A 20,503-nucleotide genomic window follows, 5' to 3' on the forward strand; every position below is an offset into this window, starting at 1 on the left:
TACAACACACCAATCATGGCTTTATTCTGGCTCCACGCAGGCAACTACACCGTAATATTCTACTGAATGACTGTTCTAATGCTTTCTATCAAACAGCAGTACACATGATGCTTCCCAGACAAATGGAACGTCTCTGCCTCTTTCTGCACCCTAGTCAGGCCAGCTTCCCCTGAGCCCAATGGGTCTGTGTTTATTTTCTCTCTTTTTTCCTTTCAGCATAGCAAGATTTGTTATTAATCATCCCTTGGGACCCTAGGACATCATGTAAAAATGACACCATGTGTTACCTCGGACTATGAAACAGAGGTGTCAAGCTGCCTTGCTGTATTAAGTACTTTGGGTCAAAACTAAAACATGGGGATTAGGTGGCAAAGAAAGAAGCACCAGAGGTTTCATTTCACAGAGGAGAAGTGCATGTGATCTATGGGTTCTTAGACCCCGAAGGGGTCACATCAGTCACATTTGGAAAGAATTCACATGGTGCTCAAAACTGAAACAATACATGGTGGCAGTTTATAGTCACCAACAAAGTGAGGATGCAACAGCAAGAGGGGGAGAAGCAGCCAAAAGCTCAGACCAAGGAGTTATTTGAATATGGGAAGGGAGATGTGGCCAAAGGGGGATGCCAGAAACATAACACATGAAAACAAACAGAGAACACAAGCTCCTAGACTCATTCCAGCTCAGAGGTACTCCAGGAAAGCTACCCAATAAGGAGACTGCTTTCATTTTACTTTTGAATCTTGGGGGAAAAAAAAAAAAAAAAAAGGCTTAGAACCAATATTTTGGAACCAAAGACTGTTGAATACACAAAAAAAACCAAGAGAAAAAAGAGGGAAAAAATGGCAATCTAGAGAAAAGTAGGCTCATCTAAATTAAACAAAAATAAAAATCATCCCATCAAAATATCAGTCTCACAAAGACTAGGAGAGAAATCCTAATCTTAGCTTCAGCAGCTAGGTAAATCATCCTAGAACCTTTCCTACATGAAGTTGCCATTTTTTAGAAAACAAGTTAACGCTGAGAAGGACAGTCTTTACCTACATCTATGATATCAAAAAAGAGGAAAAAAAAGCATGTGAGGAACAATCCCCAAAGCCAAAAAGAGCTTTCCTACCCAGGGAGTGTTTTACTCGGGGAAAAGCATGGTAAGGACAGTCATGGTCAGGTTCAGAGAGGACATACAAGGGCTGAGGGTTAGATGCTATTCCTTGCTGTTACAGCATAGCTCCACAGGGCCGTGAGCAGCACTGCTGTGCCGAAACGAGCTGCCCAAGGATGCAGAGTGAAGACCACTGCCCTGGGGGGAAATTTAGGTAAAAGCATATGCAACAACAGCATCAAGTAAGGCTTCCCTTTAATCTCCTGCTTTGGGGGTGGGGCGGGGATCTGTATGGCAGCAGGGCTGGTGGTCACAGTTTCAAAAGTATGAAAAAAAACTAGCTCACACTTGTTATTACTAACATTTTTTTTTTTCCTTTCCCTGATGGAGAACTCAGGTGGTAAGATACAAAAAAATCAGCATTATTAACTAGCCCCTAATCTAGCCTAAGATGCTTTTTACTTTGGGAAGGTAACTTGTTTTAAGGATAAGCAAAACTCAAAGAAAGAAAGAACTACAAGGCTTTTAAAAAAATAATAATTAAAAAAATTACAGCCAGTGGAATTTACTGGGATAACAGGTAGATCTTTTAAAAGTCAGTAAGTAAGGGTTGGCCAGTGGTTACCAGGAGAAAAGGGGTGGGAGCCAGATATGATGTTTCCCCCTATGGTTAGAAATGATCTCTAAGCAGAAAACCTGGTAATATCTAAAAATGATTAAAAAAGAAAAGATATTTTAGTATTAGGATAAATTATCATGCCTCAATTCTAAGGAGTGCAGGATTCTTTAGAGTTGATCCAAAGAAATTAGGCATTCATGAAAAATTATTTGATTCTTAAAGGGTCAAAAAAGGCTAAGAATGATTGTATTTATTTATTTCCTGCAAGAGTAACAGCTGAAGTCAAGCAGCCCTTCTACTAAACAGTTGAAAGTTTCCAAGTGGAGAAACTCCCTTCTGTAACTCCCCCCACTGCCAACCTTTCAAAGTAAAACAAAAAATAAAAGAAAAAAAAATCAAACAGGGACTTTTGAAAGTCAAGTTCAGTTGGCAAAAGATGGCCTTGACTTCTCCATTCTGCCTGGATTGAATGGCAAAGCAATCTAGTTCCTGCCTGACAGGAAGGATTTCAAGTGTGGGGAGTGCAGGAGCTGGAATGTGTAGGAGACCAGTGTACCGGGCCAGGGCTGGGAACTGCTCAGCTAGAGAATGGACGGGTTACTTGCCTGTTTGCATAATCTCATCTCCATTTATGACCTGTAATTTAACACAGCGGAGATATCACTTGCAACAGTAACTAGGCAGCTGCTTGCTTCTCCTAGGAGGAAGTCCTCCATCTGAGTCACATGGAGAGATCCTGGGGGGTGAAAGGTGGCACAGCCCCTGGTCTGACGTTTAAGAAATGGTCCCTTAGTACCATCACCAGGATCTCCATGGTGCTGCTACAAGGCCCAGGACAGGGTCACCAGGGGAGTACTCATCCTCTCCCGGTTCCAGTGGAAAGTGGCTGATCCCAGTGGGGCCTTTGGAGCATAAACTGACTCGAGGAGATGGAGAGGATGAGTTCAGGGACCAGCCTTGTCTGTAGGGGCACAGGGCTGCTGAGAGAGAAGATGGAAACCAGTTCGCTGGGTACCTGACCTGTCCTGTTTTGGGAAATGTTGGGCCCATCGCTAGTATAAGGAAAACAATTCATTTCAGAAATATTTTTTAACTGCCAGTGGCACCAAGGCAGATGTCAGGGACATAAAAGTATGGGTTCCCTCGCTGGGAAGCTTTCACCCCCAAACATGTCCTCATTCTATTAAATAATGCCAGAAGGGCTGCTCTGCTCCATCAAACACTTAAGATGTAAGATTTATCCTTTCAAAGGAAAAGTCATTTGTTACAAAAGACACTAAAGGATTTTCATAGTCTTTTGCTAGAATAAGATTTTAACGTATCAGTGAGACAACAGCTGGAACTGGGAAACCTTCCTTTTAAGGAGATTATAATTTTTAAAAAAACTAGTTTTAGTGTTTATCATCTGTGCTGTGCATGGTGCAGTGGTTTTCAAAATGTGGTCTAATGGATTCTCCAAGTGTTCTTTAGGGATCCATAGTGAGCCTCCAGTAGAAAATTTATTATATAGTAATAAATTTAGTTGAGAGAAGCCCTTGTTCTTGAATGGTCAGCAGGAGCAGCTGGAAAGCAATCTATGGAAGGTATCTCTGGTTCCACCAAAATAGTCCACAGAATCAAACCATTTGAAAACCACTGCCTGAAATATGGACCCAAACTGTTATCTAGTTTAGCCAGACCACAAGTCTGACATTGACTGATGCTTTGAGGATAAGAGTTCTCCCATTCCTGAATGGTGACGCCCTCGTGTTAACTGAGAGAAGGTCCTTACTTTCCAGAGTTTTTGAGCCCTGATGAACCTGATTCCCTCCCTTGCTTTCATCTTCTATGCCTATGACTCATGCTTCATACCTGGTCATCTTACCCTAGATGTCAAAATGGGGGGCAGGGGTGGGGTAGAAATCTTCAGAAGCTAATGATGAGGTTGTCTTGACAGGCAACCGAGAAAGTGGAAATACTATATGCACAGAGCCACGACTACGACACCCCCAAGCTCCCTCTGCTTAAGATTGACACGGTTTTAGACAAGCTGAAATTATTAAAACGGTCTGTATGATCTCATTAGAACTAAAATCTATTCGGGTGTAGTTATTAATAGAACTCTCTCTGCTTTACACCGTCATATTGAAGATCCCAAAGTGAACACTTATCAATACTTGTTTTCCTGACTAAATTGCCTTCTTTATCCAGGCTGTTTCTCTTAAGCCTCTCAGATGAATTTTTACAGTGTGTCGAGAAGGCCTTGTCTCTGCTACCCTTCCCTCACCTACCTTGGGGACACCTAGAAAAGTTTAAAAAATGGACCAAGTAAGAACTTTCTTCTGACTCTTAGGAGGTCTAAATATCCAGAAACTGCAGAGTTCAAGGGTCCAAAATATTCTGGGAACCGTGCTGACGAGAGAGCATGACAACTCACACTCGACTTCCGGGTCTCGTGTATGTGAGGGAGTAGGAGGCCCATGACGCATTCTTCCCATGGCTGTGCTTTCAGCCTTACTCCCAATTCCTTTGTAAAATAAACCCCATCCCATATTAGCCCTGTCAGGAAACTAGACTGGGGGTAAAATGCCTGTTTAAGAATCCTGGGGGCTCTACCATAGACTGACTACTGGCTGATAAGGAGAGAAGAAAGTTGGACATAAAGTCCTCGCTCCCATTTTGATTTCAGAGCTTAGGGAAATGATATGGTACTTAAGGGTGAGAAACGCGAACCTGGCTGGGTGGTCTTCAGGGAGGTGATGCATTCAGTGGCCAGACCAGCCACATCCAAGCTGCACTGCCGTTTGTTATTTGTTTCACTCTAAGAAATACAACCATGTTTTGCACTGATAAAATGAAAAAGGAATTAGAAACATTTCCTGCCTCCTGGGTTTTGCTCTGATCACTGACGTGAACCTGGGAGGGGGTGCTCTTGGCAGTGCTCCGTCATGCCATTATTGTCACAGGTAGAAGCTGCAGTGAGCAGAGGCCCAGGTTCCGATTTCATCAACCAAAAGAGGCTCTCCAAGCACAGCGCCAACAGAGAAGGGCAGCCAAGCGAATCCCAGGCATCAACGCCAAATCCAGAACCAAAAGAGTAACAAGGAAGGGTACCTTTCACCACCCTGTCTTTCCCCTGCAGCTAGACTACTGTTTGGGGCCAGAGGCTGATGGCACAGTGGACGTGACTGACAAGACTGTGAACATCATAGCCAAGCAATGGTCAGTGGAGGTCACAAGCCAGACACATGCAGTGTACTTTTCACAGGTACCCCCTTAGAGAATGCCCTCCTTTCCAGAAGGAAAGAAGTAAACCCCATCATGCACTAGGTTGAGATTTGTCGAGCAACTGCACTAAGCACGCTAAAACTTTGCTAGGTTAACAGACAAGTCACTTGTCACTTGTCACAGTAAAGGAAAGGAAAGGTCATAGAGGTCACAAAGAAACTCTTTTACTCTTCAAAAGGTAATGCTGAGAACTTTCCAGTGACCTATTGTCCATCATGTGCCTTGGCATTTGCAAGGAGTGGGAAGTCAGGAGATAACAGTTATTATAAACAAGTGCCTTCCACTAGATTAAGAATCTGCTTACCTGTGCATCAATTATTTTTTGCTTTGCATCAATAACTGCTTGCATCTCAGCATGATCCTTCTTCAATTCCTCTTCCACAGCCATTAGCCTAGAATTGGGTAGTAAGGAGAGATCAACATCTTCAAGGAGAGAGCTGGCTAACATAGAGGACAAGAAACCCGCACTCAGGACAGCTCAGTACTGCCACTCCTTCCTAGTACAAGATCTGCAACCATGCTCTATCTTCTCACCCACCTTAGAAGAAGACATCCAAACTTGATTTCTCTACTGGGACTGGATTTTCACCTCCTCTGGAATAGCATTCCCACAATTATCATCTCCCTCTTTTCTATCAGATCCTTTCCTCAGCACAACTTATTTCATCTTAAAATAGCAAACCAACCCACAAAAACCAAACCCTCTCTTAATCTTGTTGTCTTGTAACAGGTGACCTTCCTCTTCCCCTGAACAGTTAAGTTTCCTCAGAGCGTACTCTACACATAGTAGGTCTACTTTCTTTCTCATCCACCATTCACATCTTAACCCCCTGATGTTTAACTCCACGAAAAGCCTCTCGGTAAGACTGCTAAATACTTCTGTGCTGCTAAAACAGCAAATCTTCTCTGACTTTAAGTTACTTGACCTGCCTACAGCATTTAACAACACTGAAGCACAGTGGTCATGAGCATGGCCTCTGGGGCTTGACTTCGTGGCTTCAAATCCCAGAAGCAACACTAAGTGACCTTGGGCAAGTGACTTAATGAATTTGTTGCCTGTTTCTTTATTTGTAAAATGAGAATAATAATAATGCCTACTTCAGAGGTTGGCATTAATCAAATTATTATTAACAGATTAAACAAATTTTATCTGTAAAGTGCTTAGAAAAGTACCTGGCCCATAGTAAGTGCTATGTAGCATTTGGTAAAATTGCCCCCTCCCTTAGCCTCCCTTGGACATCCCTGGCCTTCTCCCTTGATTCTCTGGCCCTAAAGACATCCCGTGAAACTCCCTTCCACCTCTCTGGGCTTGTTCTAAAAAAGTAAGTTAACCTTAGACATTGAATACGTACATTTTTAAGATTCAGTTTTCCTCTGAGACCTCTCAAGGGAGTCACTGAGTTTTAGTTTTTTCTAATCGTTACAACTAAAGGAAAATAGACTACCTCTATCTTCAAAGGAAGTGCACTAAGGTCTCACATTTAGAAAAGCATAAGAGATATAGTCAGCCGTCACCTTTGTACCAAGTACCACAGAGGACACGTAGAGTGGAAAATGGCTTTTGCTGCCATTGCTTTAGGATTCTCTGGGTCATCGTCCCACCTCTTCGCAGCCCTAGCTACCCAGCCCACGTCCACCGCCAGGCGACCTCTAACCTGCTGATGATGCTCTTCATCTGGCTGTCCTTCTCCTCCTGCTGCCTGCGCAGCCGCTCCTCGCTGTCCTCCAGCCGGGCCTTGTACTCCAGCAGCAGCTTCTGCATCTGCTGCTCCTGCACCAGCAACCGGCGCTCATACTCCTCTAGCCGCCGGCTGGACACTCGCAGGCGCTCCTTCAGTTTCGTAATTTCCTGTTCGTACTAGAGCAGAGGAGAAGAGGCGCCACAGACAAGGAGAGAAATACTGGAGTTACGCTGGTTTTAGTCGTTAGTGATTTATTTTTTACGAAAGAAACCCTAGGCAATGGAGCTGGAGGCTGCCTGAACTGCCATCCCACGGGCTGCTGATGTTCTTTAAAATTATCAACAGGCATCACTTAGGAGCTCTGCCCACCTCCTAAAATTACATTTTTCATCTTACCTTGGCATTCCAAATCTATATCATTTATGTATCACTCTCCACATTAAACCACCAGTTCCTGCAAGCCACATCCAATCTGTGACGGTATCAAATGGGAGCAGGAAAAAAAAAGATCAAGCACTTAGAAGCGTGACAGATAACTTAAAATAAGCCAAAAGCCAGTGGTCTACATGAGAAAAGATTTCTGTATCATCACCTGTACTGTAGGATCTCTGACATGCCTTCACTCATCAGACTGCCATTCTTTCACCCTACTAGAGCCAGCCCTTTAGAGAGCAAGCAGCACTTCCATAATGTTAAGTTACTAAAACAATAAATAGAATTTTATGGCTGCTTTCTCCCCAGCTATAAAAGCGTAAACCATTCAGGTCACAAGCTCTAAGCAAAAGGCCTACATGTTCTCTGGGGCTGATTAATACTGCCTCTTGGCCTATTTTCATGATGTCGTTCATCTGCCCAGTTTGCTACTGCTTGTTGGAACACATATGTCTGTTTTCTCACTAAAGCTTTATATACATTTATATTCACTAAAGCTTTATATAATTCAATTGGTTACGTGGCCCTTTCTTGTACTGAAGCTGCTGTGGGTTGGGGTTTGAGTAACTGGAATGTCAAATTTCTGGGTGAGGCGAGAAGCATTAAGCTTTCTTGTATATGGCCTATTTAAATTCATTAGTAACTAATGATAAATCTGTATGCTGCTTTGTAAAATGCAATGTATTTTTACATAATATTCCATTTAATTGACAATCAGACAGTTAGCTTCTGCTTATCCAACATCATGGTCCTACACTATGCTTATTAATCCAGAAGGTCAAAGATGACAGTTCTTATACAGTTTGAAGAGGTAGACTGCATCAATAAGCATAGTTTAGGATCCTGCTGATAAGTAAGCAGAAGCTACTTGTCTGGTTGCTAATTAAATTAGGTAATGCCATACATGATGTCAATGTTCTTGTTTGATAATCCTTATTCTTCATGTCAACTTTTCTTAGCAAAACGAAACGAAACAAAACTGAAGCAATAGACAATGTCTTTTTTTTTTTTTTTTTAGTCAATGTCTTTTAAAAAATCAGCTATAGTGTTACAAGTTCTTTACCCAGAAAAGGTGAAAAGAAAAACAAAAAAAGGGACTTCCCTGGTGGCGCAGTGGTTAAGAATCTGCCTGCCAATGCAGGGGACATGGGTTTGAGCCCTGGTCTGGGAAGATTCCCACATGCCGCGGAGCAACTAATCCCGTGCACCACAACTACTGAGCCTGCGCTCTAGAGCCAACGAGCCACAACTACTGAAGCCTGCAAGCCACAACTACTGAAGCTCATGTGCCTAGAGCCTGTGCTCTGCAACAAGAGAAGCCACTGCAATGAGAAGCCCGCGCATCGCAACAAAGAGTAGCCCCTGCTTGTGGCAACTAGAGAAAGCCCGTGCACAGCAACGAAGACCCAACGCAGCCAATAAATAAATAAATAAACAAACAAAAACAAAAAAAGACAAAATCATTACAAAGATATAGAAAGGAAGTCTAGTCCAAGGGTAATCTTGACTATGGTTAGTTATACAGAAACACTAAATATTCACCTAAAATGACTAGAAATGAGTAGCAGAGTTTTCTCCAAGTTAAGGCAACTCATATTAAAAAAAAAAAAAAAAATTAGAGCTAATCTTCCCACCCCAGCTTGATGGACATTTCCGCATATTTTCAAACACAAACACTACTGAATTATCATACACAGATACGCATATAAGGGTTAACATAAGAGGTGGAGCTGAAGTTGGGGACCCTGGGGAGATCATCTCCTTGGCTAGACGATCCTTTGGGTGGCCTATCACTGTGTGGGCAATAAAGACAGACTAGGTTCTACCTTCTCGGCATGCTTGGCTTCATCTTGATTTTGCTCGGTTTCTTCTACATCCTCTTCATATTGCCCATTGTTCAGAACCCAGGCTGCTGTCCTCTCTACTGGGGACATTGTGGCAGAGTCCACAGGTGACTGAACCTGCGTCAGAAATACCTATTAGCATCTCCCAAAAGAGCTCATCCACAGTTATGTTTCACAAAGAGAGCTATTCTTAGAAGACATAATTGTGATCACTGTTTTCTGATAAATGTTCCCAGTTCTAAATAATATTTTGTTACTGCAAGGGCTGGGGGTGAGGGAAGAGAATATCCATTTGTACAAGAATAAAATATTCTGAAATGTTGTGAATAGAAATCACATCTAAGAACCTGCCTTTTTTTCCCTCCAGAGAGGGAAAGCCAAGGCCTTAAAATTGTTAATTAGCCCAATGGTTTCATTAGGTCATTACCTAATGAAATTACGATGATGACAGAATGAGAGAAAGAAAGCACAAGTTGATGGTTGATTGCTCAGGTGAGGAAACACCTGCTTAACCAGGGATGATCAGGAACCAAGGAATTGATTAATGCTAAACAACTCACCTGGTACCCATTTATATATCAGAATGCCAAATTCTTAATTTTCACATCAACCATTTAGGGAAAGAGAAAAAAAAGTGATATTGGTCATTTTTACAGACACACTTCTTCATGGGTTAATATCACTCAGAAGTTCATATTTTACCAGAAAGTTTCTTGATGAATACAGGATCAAAACAATGGACATCAACATAGTCTAAGGGATATTTCTATCCAGTTAGGATAGCTAGATAAATTGCCCTTTTCCAACAGATATACAGAGTGATAAGAATTCTGGCTTTGAGTAGCAATTCTGCTACTTACATTGTCACTTAATCTCTTAAATACTTTTTTCCAAATCTACTGAATAGGGCTACCACCACCATCACCACCTATCCTGACCATCTCCCAGGGAGTTCTAAGGACTGAACAATATAATGTATGTGAAAGTTCTTTGGAAACTATGGAGTACTATAGAGCTTAGATGTTATTACTGTATTTATGCTTAGAAAACTGGCCCTGGATATGATAATTTGTATTGGGCTACTGAACATTAGTGCTTTCTCCATAAACAATGATGGAAATAGACAACAAATTCTTTTTCTCTGGCTTTCTTGAGAGAAAGAGAGAGAGAGAGATAGACAGAACAAAGCATTTTTATGTGAGTTAGCCTTTTTATAATTAAAATGAATTTCTATTTTGAGGACCAACACTCTATAAATAATTGGAAGGGAATTTTCTCTCCCATGCAGAGCTATGTACCTTAAGAATCTTTATGTCATTTTGGAATAAAACCTGGTTAAACTCTAAATACATAGATATTTTAAAATAAGGGGTATCTTGATGACTTTGAGATTTAGAAAGACTAGATGAAAAAAATTGGTTGCAGAGACAAAAAGGTTATTTGGGAGAGACTTTAAAAAATATTCATACAAAAGTAGTATGAGGGTATTTCCTAAAGGTTTGAAGAAGAACCTGGTTTGGCTGATTTACAAACAGATTACAGATACATATCAATAAAAAACAGCTTCATGCCTGAGGCACACACAAGCAACAGTGAATGAACTTTTAGAAATTCCTTCTTTAAAGCCATTTTCTCTGCTGTGTCAAGAAAAATATAAACATGTCTTAAACTTCAGTACCCTCAGTTCTTAAAAAGTCTACCTTCATCTCCACTATGGTAGGTAGGCTTCTTATACTTCATTCATTTGTGTATCATTCTCATTTTTTTTGTCATAACCATGTTGTCACTGATATATTATTTATCATCTCTTTAAAACAACCTTTTTCAGTTAGCTAAGTCCTTATGCTAAGCAAAATTATCAGTAAAATCATGAGTTTAATGTTATATATATTATAAATTTATAAATACATTTTATATTAATAGTTAGATATTTTTCTAATATGTGTTAAAATAATTAAATGATTGATTAAATACCTTGTATACTTAAATAATTTTGAGTATCACACTTTGGAAACACTGATCTATAGACTATAGTATCATTTATATTAAAAAAGATAATAATTATCTACTTCAAAAGTTATTATGAGAAACAAATGAGACAGCATGTAAAAGCAGTTTGTAAACTACAAGGTACTTCACACACACACACACACACACACACACACACACACACACACACACACACACACACACCCCTAGTTCTCCCCCTACTGGATTTTGAAAGCAGAGCACAATAAATTGCTTTAGTATTTAGAGAAAAATAGTTTAAAAAGGGGTTTAGGTTTTTATTTGATATATGTACACCTAAAAGGCAAAATATTGTGGTTCTGAGTCTTTAAAAATTAATAGAAAGTCAATACTTAAAGGAGACAAATGCCTTTTTAGTTTTAGAATCTTATCCCTTTACCACGTAGGGCACAGGAGAGCTGCTTTTCTGTGAAACCAGGATTTTCTATTCAGCAGCTGCTTGAGATAAAGTAGCCACTAAAATGAATAACTTTAATGTTTGGAATTTAAAACTTCAAGGAAGCTAATTAAGTAGCTTTCTGCTTTATAGTTAACAATATGTTGTTCCCAAGAACTTTCTTCCCCTGTGATTTGTTACGAGTAACTAGTGAGTGCCAATAAATGCACTACAAACTAATAGTATCCCTAAGAACATACTGAAGAGAGATCTTAGCCCCTAAAAGCATATTAAAAACAACTTCTTAGGTAATCTAGGCATAAAATGTAAAGTGAGAAGCTGTAAAAATAAAGAGTTGGTTCATTTCACTGGTGTTGGTGGTAGCTACCATATCTTCAGAAGGACTAACAATGTCCACTGAATTATGAGACAGTGTACAATGGGAACTGGGCATTCCAGTCTATTCCTATTTTATTGGTTGAATCTGTTTTTCAACCACTTCCTCATATACCCTAGCACTTTGCATGGCATACGGTAGGTGGTCAATAAGTTTTGAAAAAATAAATCAGACTAATATAACTATTCCTTGTATTTATGATAAAACCTTTACATAATTATAAAGAGCAGAAAAGTAATACTGAACAAATCAGAAATAGTTTTATCTACATTGAAGACTATGGAGGTGATTTTTATTTCAAAATTTTTTTCAAAATTATTTTTTATTGTAATACGTTCTTCATATGAAAGAACTATATACTGTCTTTTACATCTATTTGATTGGTCTTCTGAGTGCTGGTCTTATTTCCTGATTAGACTGTCAACCGTTGAAGCATGGCACCATATATCATAGAATTTTTTTCTTTTGGAATGGTAGTGACTATGTCATTGCACAATTGATGCTCAATAAAATATTATTCATTTATAATTACTTTGGATTCTCTTTAGAATTCATTACCAAAGTGTAATTTATTACTAAAAGAAGGATACCCTATGTTTTTCCTCTAATCCTTTGGAAGTACATCAAAGGCTTTTCCTCAGTGATTGTTCTATCTCCTTTATAAGCTGGATAGACAACAAAATTTAATACCTCTAGTTTATAGTCAAAGAAATTGAGAAAAGAGGTTGGTAAATGGTTCAGATGCCATCTTGCTTAGCTATAGCCTTAAGAAGAGCATTTTCTCCATTGACTTCCAACAGTGGATCATTAAAGAAAATGAAGGATGAAAAAGACGAAATGAAAAGGAGCACGGATTCCTATTAGGAATATCACCCTTTTGAGATAAAGCTTTTATAGGGTTTCTCTGGGAAAAATAATAATGCTTTAGGGCAAAAGGGCTTGAGAAAGCAGTTTCACTGATCCTACAGTTAGCCTGGCTATGCTGAGGATGACTGAGAACAGGCCGGTTCCCTGTTTATTTACTAGATATAAATAAGACTTGTTGCTTTCAGCTTCTCCATAGTCTGAAATAGTCAGGTTCCCATAAATGAATAACACTTTTGCTATCAACACCAAAGAAAGAGCTGACTAAATTAGTAAGTAAACTCTGAGAATCCTTGAAGAGGTTGGTTAGGAGAGGGTTCAACAAATCCAAATGTGAAAACTGTAGCATCATTCTGATAGGCTTGTCAAATACCTATTTAAAAAGCCTCTTCAAATTAGAATTTCTAAGGTTAGGTAACACGCTATAATCTGAACAACTCATATACTGTAAATAGAGTCTATTATGTGCACAGAGTACATGATACACAAAAAAACAAGATGGAGAGGAATATGATTAAAAAGAAATCCAGGGCTTCCCTGGTGGCGCAGTGGTTGAGAGTCTGCCTGCCAATGCAGGGGACATGGGTTCGAGCCCTGGTCTGGGAAGATCCCACATGCCACGGAGCGGCTGTGCCCGTGAGCCACAACTACTGAGCCTGCGCGTCTGGAGCCTGTGCTCCGCAACAAGAGAGGCCGCGATATTGAGAGGCCCGCGCATCGCGATGAAGAGTGGCCCCCGCTTGCCGCAACTAGAGAAGTCCCTTGCACAGAAACGGAGACCCCACACAGCCAAAAATGAATAAATAAATAAATTTAAAAAAAAAAGATTAAAAGAAAAATACTCAAGTGGAATTTACTAAAAAAAAAAAAAAAAAAAGAAATCCAAACAGAGGCCAAAAAGGGTCAAAAAATTCCTTCTCTGTAGAACTAGGATTTTATTTCCTTCCTACTCAGCAAATGGAGACGACTGAAGCTAGTTACATTGCCAACAATGGCCGGTCCTTTGTGCTAAGATACAAATGGAATTTGCATGGGACAAAACCTCCAATAATTACAAATGCCTGCAGAACAATCCCCACAAAGAAATCCTCCAGTTTTTGGGAGAGAAGAATTCCCCAACACAATTTGCAATTAAAATATGTAAAGGAATTTACGTAAAAAATGTGCTGATTATATAGAACATCAGAGGCTTCATGGGAGTGAGATGAGAAAAGCAAGCAAGAAAGATAAGGAACAAAAAAAATAATAACATAAGTTTGAAAGAATAAAACATCTGCATAGAAAAAGCCAGTGTAGAAAAAACAGAAAATTGAGCAATCAAAATACAGTGATTTATGGTTTAACTGGTATGACAGTGGCAGCACCACCAAAGGCACAAACAGGGCTGAATATGTAAAGCTGTGCTGTGGCTATGCCCCACTTCATGCCAACATAATATAGACATTCCCAAGCTCATTAATGGCTATGGCTCAAAAGTATTTTAATTGGTTGTCTGAAGACCATATGCATTTCCTACCTCCCATCTATCCAGACAGCTTTCTATTCACGCACAGAAACACGTAGTGCTTATACGATAGGTGTCATATTTTCCTACAGCACAGATATTATAAATGACAACTGGTTTCAGATGATCACACAAAAGGCTATTTAATTTACAATATCTATAAACAGTCAGTCTGAGTCACGGGTCCTGGGAATTGAGGACAACATGATACAGGAGGGAAGGGTAAACATTCTTCTTTTCTCTCCAGGGCTGGGACTAAGTCCAACTTTGAAAAGTAGGCAGAGGGCCCGCCCTGTGGCCTGTCTTGCCCCTCTCTGCCAATCTGATATTCTTCTCTACTCCTTACCTCATCCTCAGGGCCTTCAAGCTGCACTAAACCCCCACATAGACATTTGCCTCCACACAGTATTGCATCTCTAAAATTACTTATCTTTCTTTTCTCCTCTCAATCAACAATTTAATTATCTGAAAGGGGTTGATCTCAACTAGAAGCTAGCATAAAATCAAAGTATGGAAACTAATTCACAATAAGGTGGGAAAGACTGATAGCCTCCTAACATAAATTAAATGTACATATATGATATATATATATAAAAGATGTATATATATAAAAGCATTTTCATTTAAAGAAAAGGAAAAAATTATATAATATAATCATTATGTAAATTAATAGAGTATAATCTTTTTTCCTTTTCTTTAAATGAAAATGTGTATTAAATCAAATGAATTGGTGAAATTTTGGGAAATATAACAAAATAAAAATGAAAAATTTAAGACTGAAGAAAAAGCTTATTTCTCAGGAAAGCACTGACCAACTAGGAGGTTTTGCTCAGGAAGTTGGCTACCAGAATCAGCTTAAGTTTTTCATCCCTTCTTCTACTTCTGTATCCAAGGATTCTGTAAATGTTCTAATTTTTTTTTTAAACAATAATTATCAAAGTAGGGGCAAGGGCTCTGACCACAGCAGAGTGGTGGCAGAAGCAGCCCAATCAGTAAATGCTTACCTATAAAAATGCAAATATACTAAAGAGATACATTGGGGGTCTCACTGCAGTCTCCTCTGACCAGTGATTCTGCTGACAAAAGGATTTGTCATAGAACTCTTCTAATCACAAAGCTCCCTAATACAAATAAAGTAGGATTAGGTTTCAAAAAAAATTCAACAAAGCTTTTTTTAGGAGAAAAATCTTTTTTAGATGAAAGTAAGATATGTATAAATGCATTCATAAGGTTCTTAGTTTATTTCAAGAGCAAATATGGATTGGTGCCTCAAAATGTAATCTGTAAAGAAGAAATGATAAAATTCTTAAGAAACATTTTTATTTGTGAAGAACAAAGTTTGATAATCTTATATTAAATTTAGGTGAGATATGAGCTGGGCTTGTCCATGTAAATAGAAATATAAGAGATTTTCATAAATGTTTAGAGAATACTTGTCAACCACCTATGTTTCTATCTTTTTACCTCTCTCCTTTACCTTGCTTCTATAGGTGTTCAGTTGTTTATTTTTCTAGCCATTTCCAGGAAAAGGCACACGGGGACTTACTACTTCCAGAGGCAGTTGGGGGATGGAGTAGAGAGCAGTTACACTAAACTCTTGGCTGAAAGTGCCAAACTTTATTCTGGAAACTTAAGAAAAAAAATTAAGGAGGATTAATGTCCAGATTCCCAAAATATATCCTAGTTGAATTGGCCTGTAGATTCACAGCTTAAGTGTCTAATTATTACTCAACATCACAGATTGTTCTCAGTGATAACTGAGATCATAGCTTTGCTGCTTGAAGAGACAGAAAGGCCCCTGGAGTGGTTGTTACAGTCTCCTAAGAGTAATGAGGCAAGCTACATTCTGCTGCCTCATCTAGCCAGAAGCCTCCCAAACTTTTCATTTCCTCTTTCCATTAAAAGGTTGCAAAAAATAGTTTTAAGTGGAAACCCTGCTAGCAATTGGATTTCTCAATGATTTATATATAAAGAACCGAGGAAACAGTTGGACCAAGTACCTGGCAGCCCCCTCCAGCACTCACCCCTACCTGCTGTGTCTGCTGTCTCTGGATCGCTCTCACTTTGGGAACAGGGCTCTCTCTGGAGGAAGAGGACTGCTGCCGGGACCGGCTCCCATTTTGCACAGGTTCGGCCACCAGAGCCGCAGATGCCAGTGACATGCTCCCGGTGCTACGTAGGGAAGCACTGTGTGGCAGAGATGGTGGGGCTTTGGCTCGGGCACCTAGCCCAGCCTGGTCCATTTTTCGGATCTGGGCCTGCCCCGTGCTATTCTGCCGTGGCAGAGCAAGAGGTATGTGTCTGTCCGACACAGTGTGCCGCCTGGAAAAGTCCTCGCTCTGAGTGCTACGTTTGGTGAAATCTTCCATGCTGCTATTGCTGGGTCCACTGAGTTTGAAGTCTTCACTGTTACTTTGGCTCCTGGAACTGGCAGTGCTTAGGTTCTCCAAACTGGAATCCACAGAGGCCTTTGGCATTGCTGGAATTGGGTTATTGAGGTGATAGACAGGGTTCTGGAATGACAAGGGCTGGAGGCTGCCAGGCTGGTTCAAGGCTGGGTGCAGGGGCCTCCGCACTTGGGGTGCGCTCTGGGGAGTGCTCTGGGTTTCCCGAAGTTGTTTGATGCTGGCCACCTGGGTTATGGAAAGCTGGCTTCCAGTCAGGCGCATCGGCACGTCAAGCATGACAGACGCATGCTCCACTTGGGCGGCATGAGTGTCCTGAAGGTCCATGAGGGAGATGCTCCGGCCATTAGGTAGGCTACTTTCCTTTTCATCCTTTTCAGAGTAAGTCATGCTCTGGGAGGAGGCCTGCTGAACCAGCAATAACGTTTTCCCTCTGAAATAGCTATCTGTGTTGTCCTGGCTTGGAGATTTTAGTTTATGCAAATCACTGTGGAAAAGGAAAGGACCCTTAATTACTCCTGTGGCAAATTCAACAGAGTTAAGATTCCTCAACTCAAGCATATGAACTCTTCAGAAGGCTCAGAGGCCTAGTGTGGATACTTACATTGGTTTCTAAACACAGATTTCATCATCACAATTCTTAGGATAAGATCCAACATTTTTAGTTTTTCTTCAAAGGTGGAGAATAACACTGTATAGACCACTCCATCCCTGTCTTAGATGTTTACTAGAATTCCAATCATTTCCTAGTTAGGTTTTAAACCTCCCAAGGTATTCCAATTCCTAGTTAATTGGTTCTGTCTAAACCTTCGAGAAGCCCTGAGTGCACAACCAAAGGGTCCCTACTAAAGGCACAAGTCTTGCCAATACAGAAAACAAAGTCTAAGCATCAACACTGTATCTACCTGTTCAGCTGACACAGCCAGCTCTAAAATATTTTCAACTGAGGTTCTCAGATTTTTGAGCGCTACAATACCTGAAAATATCAATTTCATAGAGCCCTTAGTTTTCCATTAAGCAGGACATAGGTTCTTTTTATAAGTTTGTTGAATATAACTCTACAATATCATTCTAGAAAATAAGTATCTTAGATCATGTGTATTATTATGACAAACAATTGGATTTATCTCAGAAGATTCTTTCCAACTGCTCATGATTTTAAAGTTGTAAATTCAACAAGTAAGTTAAATAGATTTTTCCCAAATCTCTAAATATTATCTCCCTCTGAGATAAGTAGTTCCAATTCTCTCTGAAATTCATACCTGTCAGTAGGGTCTTCAAAAATTTTCTGCAGCCCAGAGGAGAGGCTTCCACTGACATTTGGACTGGAGTTATGCTCAGTGAAGCGTCTCAGTTGCTGTTGTATTGGTGTAGGATTAGTCAGAGATTTGGTAATATCAGCAAGAACACGAGGGAGAGGTCCCAATTTTGCCACGGTCGCCTGTAGGAAGGAATTTTCACCCTAATTGGATAATAAGCATTGCGATATCCACCACAGATTGTTTTTGGGACAACGATGCCCATTGATGGAGGGGTGGAGGTTGGAGGGAAGGGTAGGTGTTTGCATATGGGAGTGGCAGGTTCATAATGCATTGTTATGGAGCAGCAGAACCATGGCGTCGAGATGAATGGAGGAGGCGAAACAAGATGCAGCAGACATTGAGGAAAGAAAGGAAATAGAAATTAGGATTATGCAAATAAAAATTAAAAGACATGCTCAAAACAACCAAACTATTGCCATTCCAACTAAAATAGACATGCAAAGCAAACTAAATCTTTGGGAGGCTGGTAGGTCAAGGTGGGGGAGGGTAGGGGAAGAACCAAACACCTTCTAACCAAAAAGAACTTTAAGACCAGAGGATTGGCTAGTGTGATGAAACTTCCAAAGAAAAGGGATCATGTGAGGAAAGAAATGCATGCCAACATACAAGAAGGTGTTGCATTCAGGGGTCCAGAGCACTGCAGGGCACACAGTTGATATTGCCATCCACTAGCCATTTAATCTTGGGAACCCTGACCTACTGCCAGCTGAGTTTGCATCAGCAAGACAATTTTTTAAGAAAAATTTAAACAGCAAAGTTATGACACATCTATGAGATGTGTCTAGATAGATGTACTGCTGGTTCCCAGGACCAAACAGAGATTAAAAAGGAGAACGTGTGTTTACACAGCAAAGCCTGTTAAAAAGACCTTGACCCTGAATAAACCAGGTTGATTTCAGAAGATAACTGTATCTGCATCCCACTGATGCAGTTATTCAGTGAAGAATAACTTTTTACGATTTGCTTTATCCACCTCAATCATTTTTTTCTTTGGGGAATTCTCATTCTCATGGGGTCTTATGGGAACCTTCATCCGTTAGGCAGTTTTACATGGCTGCCTCTGGGTTTTCGCTGTCTTCTCAACAGACTCTTCTACCCTGCTCAAATGAGTACAGATGCCATCTGAAGAATGTCTTTACTTGCTTGACTCTCTTGAGCCATGATTCATATCCAAGGAATTTACCCTCAGCATAGCTGCAACTTAAAATCTAGCTAGCATTTCTAAAAGTTAAGAAGGGGTCCTTGAGAATAAGAAACAGTTTATTATTTTACAAATGTTTTGGGCACCAGTGGACACCCTACCATTTACATTTCCTCAGGAAAGTGGTCTTTGTTAATAGGTTTTACTCCCCTCTCCCTCATTTTATTGGTGCAATGTTTTTAAAGATAATTGGGGGTGGTGGTGGTGGTGGGATGAATTGGGAGATTGGAATTGATATATATACACTAACATGTATAAAATAGATAACTAATAAGAACCTGCTGTATTAAAAAATAAAATAAAATTCAAAAAATAAAAAAATAAAAAATGTTCTGACTCAAAAAAAAAATAAAGATAATAGGAAAATGGAGGAAAACAAATAAACAAATTCTTATCACAGAAAAATAACTTTGTTTTTTGAAGTTATTCTAACATACCACCACAGATATTTATAAAGTAGCTGTAGCAAACAAAAACATCAATAAATAATTATTGTGATAAACCTAGCCAGAGTCTGTTAGGCTGTTTTCCATAACAATTCTATTCCTCTTTGCAAAATTCGAGAAGGAAGAAAATGATTGGCATGGTATATATTTAGTTATTAATATGATATACAAAAAAATTCTTAGCTTATAGTCAGAAAATAAATGATTAAAAATGATAATTGTTTTCTCTATTCTTAATTCACATCTGCAGATGAAAAGAAAACATCAGGATTTTCAGATCCCACATAACTCTATAGGTACTAATAGTTATATTAAACCCTCTGACTTGCATGATAAAAATAAATCTCAAGGTAAGTTACTTAAACACGATAGTCTCAATATTCTTCTAAGTCCACACTTCCATTAGAAATTACTACATGAGGTTTCATCTCACTCTACTATACATGAATAAGGCTTCACACACTAATATTTGATATTAGTTTCTAGGCAAATACACAAACATATTTGTTTATAGAAATATATACTCCATTAATTCAGGTAACTACTTAAAAATATGTTAATAATTTTGTGGCTTACTAGAATTTTCTGGTTTGTAGGGCACATATTTTACTCAGAAATCATAACTATTTCCTCCCAGACTTCTAGGGCAAAAGGTTGCTTTCAACAAGCAGAAAGCATGAATGTGATTACTCTGTAGATACTCTCCAGAATCCAGGTACATTAGGGTTCTCTACCTCCCATCTCCTGTTACCCTTCCCGCCTACTTTACCTTATCAAGTTGGGAAACTACTTCCCACAGTAAGGAATGCAAAACTGAAAGCTCGCGGCCCAGATCAATGTAACCATCAAAGCCTGGGGTGTTCGAGATGGTGTCCGGATTAGAGATCTCCAAAAGAAAGCGCTTCATTCCACCCCATTCGTGTTCTAAAAAATCATTCATGAATGCCATGTATTCCTCTTTGTTACCAAATCTGAAGTAGAGGGAGAGAAAATGAGAAAGAACATATTCAGGAA

The 20,503-nt window shown here is 39.6% G+C and overlaps 1 protein-coding gene across 5 annotated transcripts in view; it reads right to left on the reverse strand.

Annotated features, from left to right (window-relative positions):
- Positions 1-20,503, reverse strand: part of RASAL2 (RAS protein activator like 2) — a 389,073-nt gene that overhangs the window by 406 nt on the left and 368,164 nt on the right. For 3 of the 5 annotated variants that reach the window (XM_082366722.1, XM_082366726.1, XM_082366725.1), the window contains 6 exons: positions 20,259-20,460; positions 17,783-17,982; positions 16,146-17,007; positions 8,929-9,063; positions 6,644-6,846; positions 5,293-5,380 (listed from right to left, as the gene is read on the reverse strand). In XM_082366722.1, the coding sequence (XP_082222848.1) occupies positions 5,293-5,380; positions 6,644-6,846; positions 8,929-9,063; positions 16,146-17,007; positions 17,783-17,982; positions 20,259-20,460 (1,690 nt within the window). Of the gene's footprint in view, positions 1-10; positions 2,358-5,292; positions 5,381-6,643; positions 6,847-8,928; positions 9,064-16,145; positions 17,008-17,782; positions 17,983-20,258; positions 20,461-20,503 lie in introns of those variants that run through there. The other 2 variants (XM_082366724.1, XM_082366723.1) reach the window with 2 other exon arrangements.

Source organism: Balaenoptera borealis (assembly GCF_965194805.1).
Source record: "Balaenoptera borealis genome assembly, chromosome: 1".
In the NCBI taxonomy this organism is placed as follows: domain Eukaryota; kingdom Metazoa; phylum Chordata; class Mammalia; order Artiodactyla; family Balaenopteridae; genus Balaenoptera; species Balaenoptera borealis.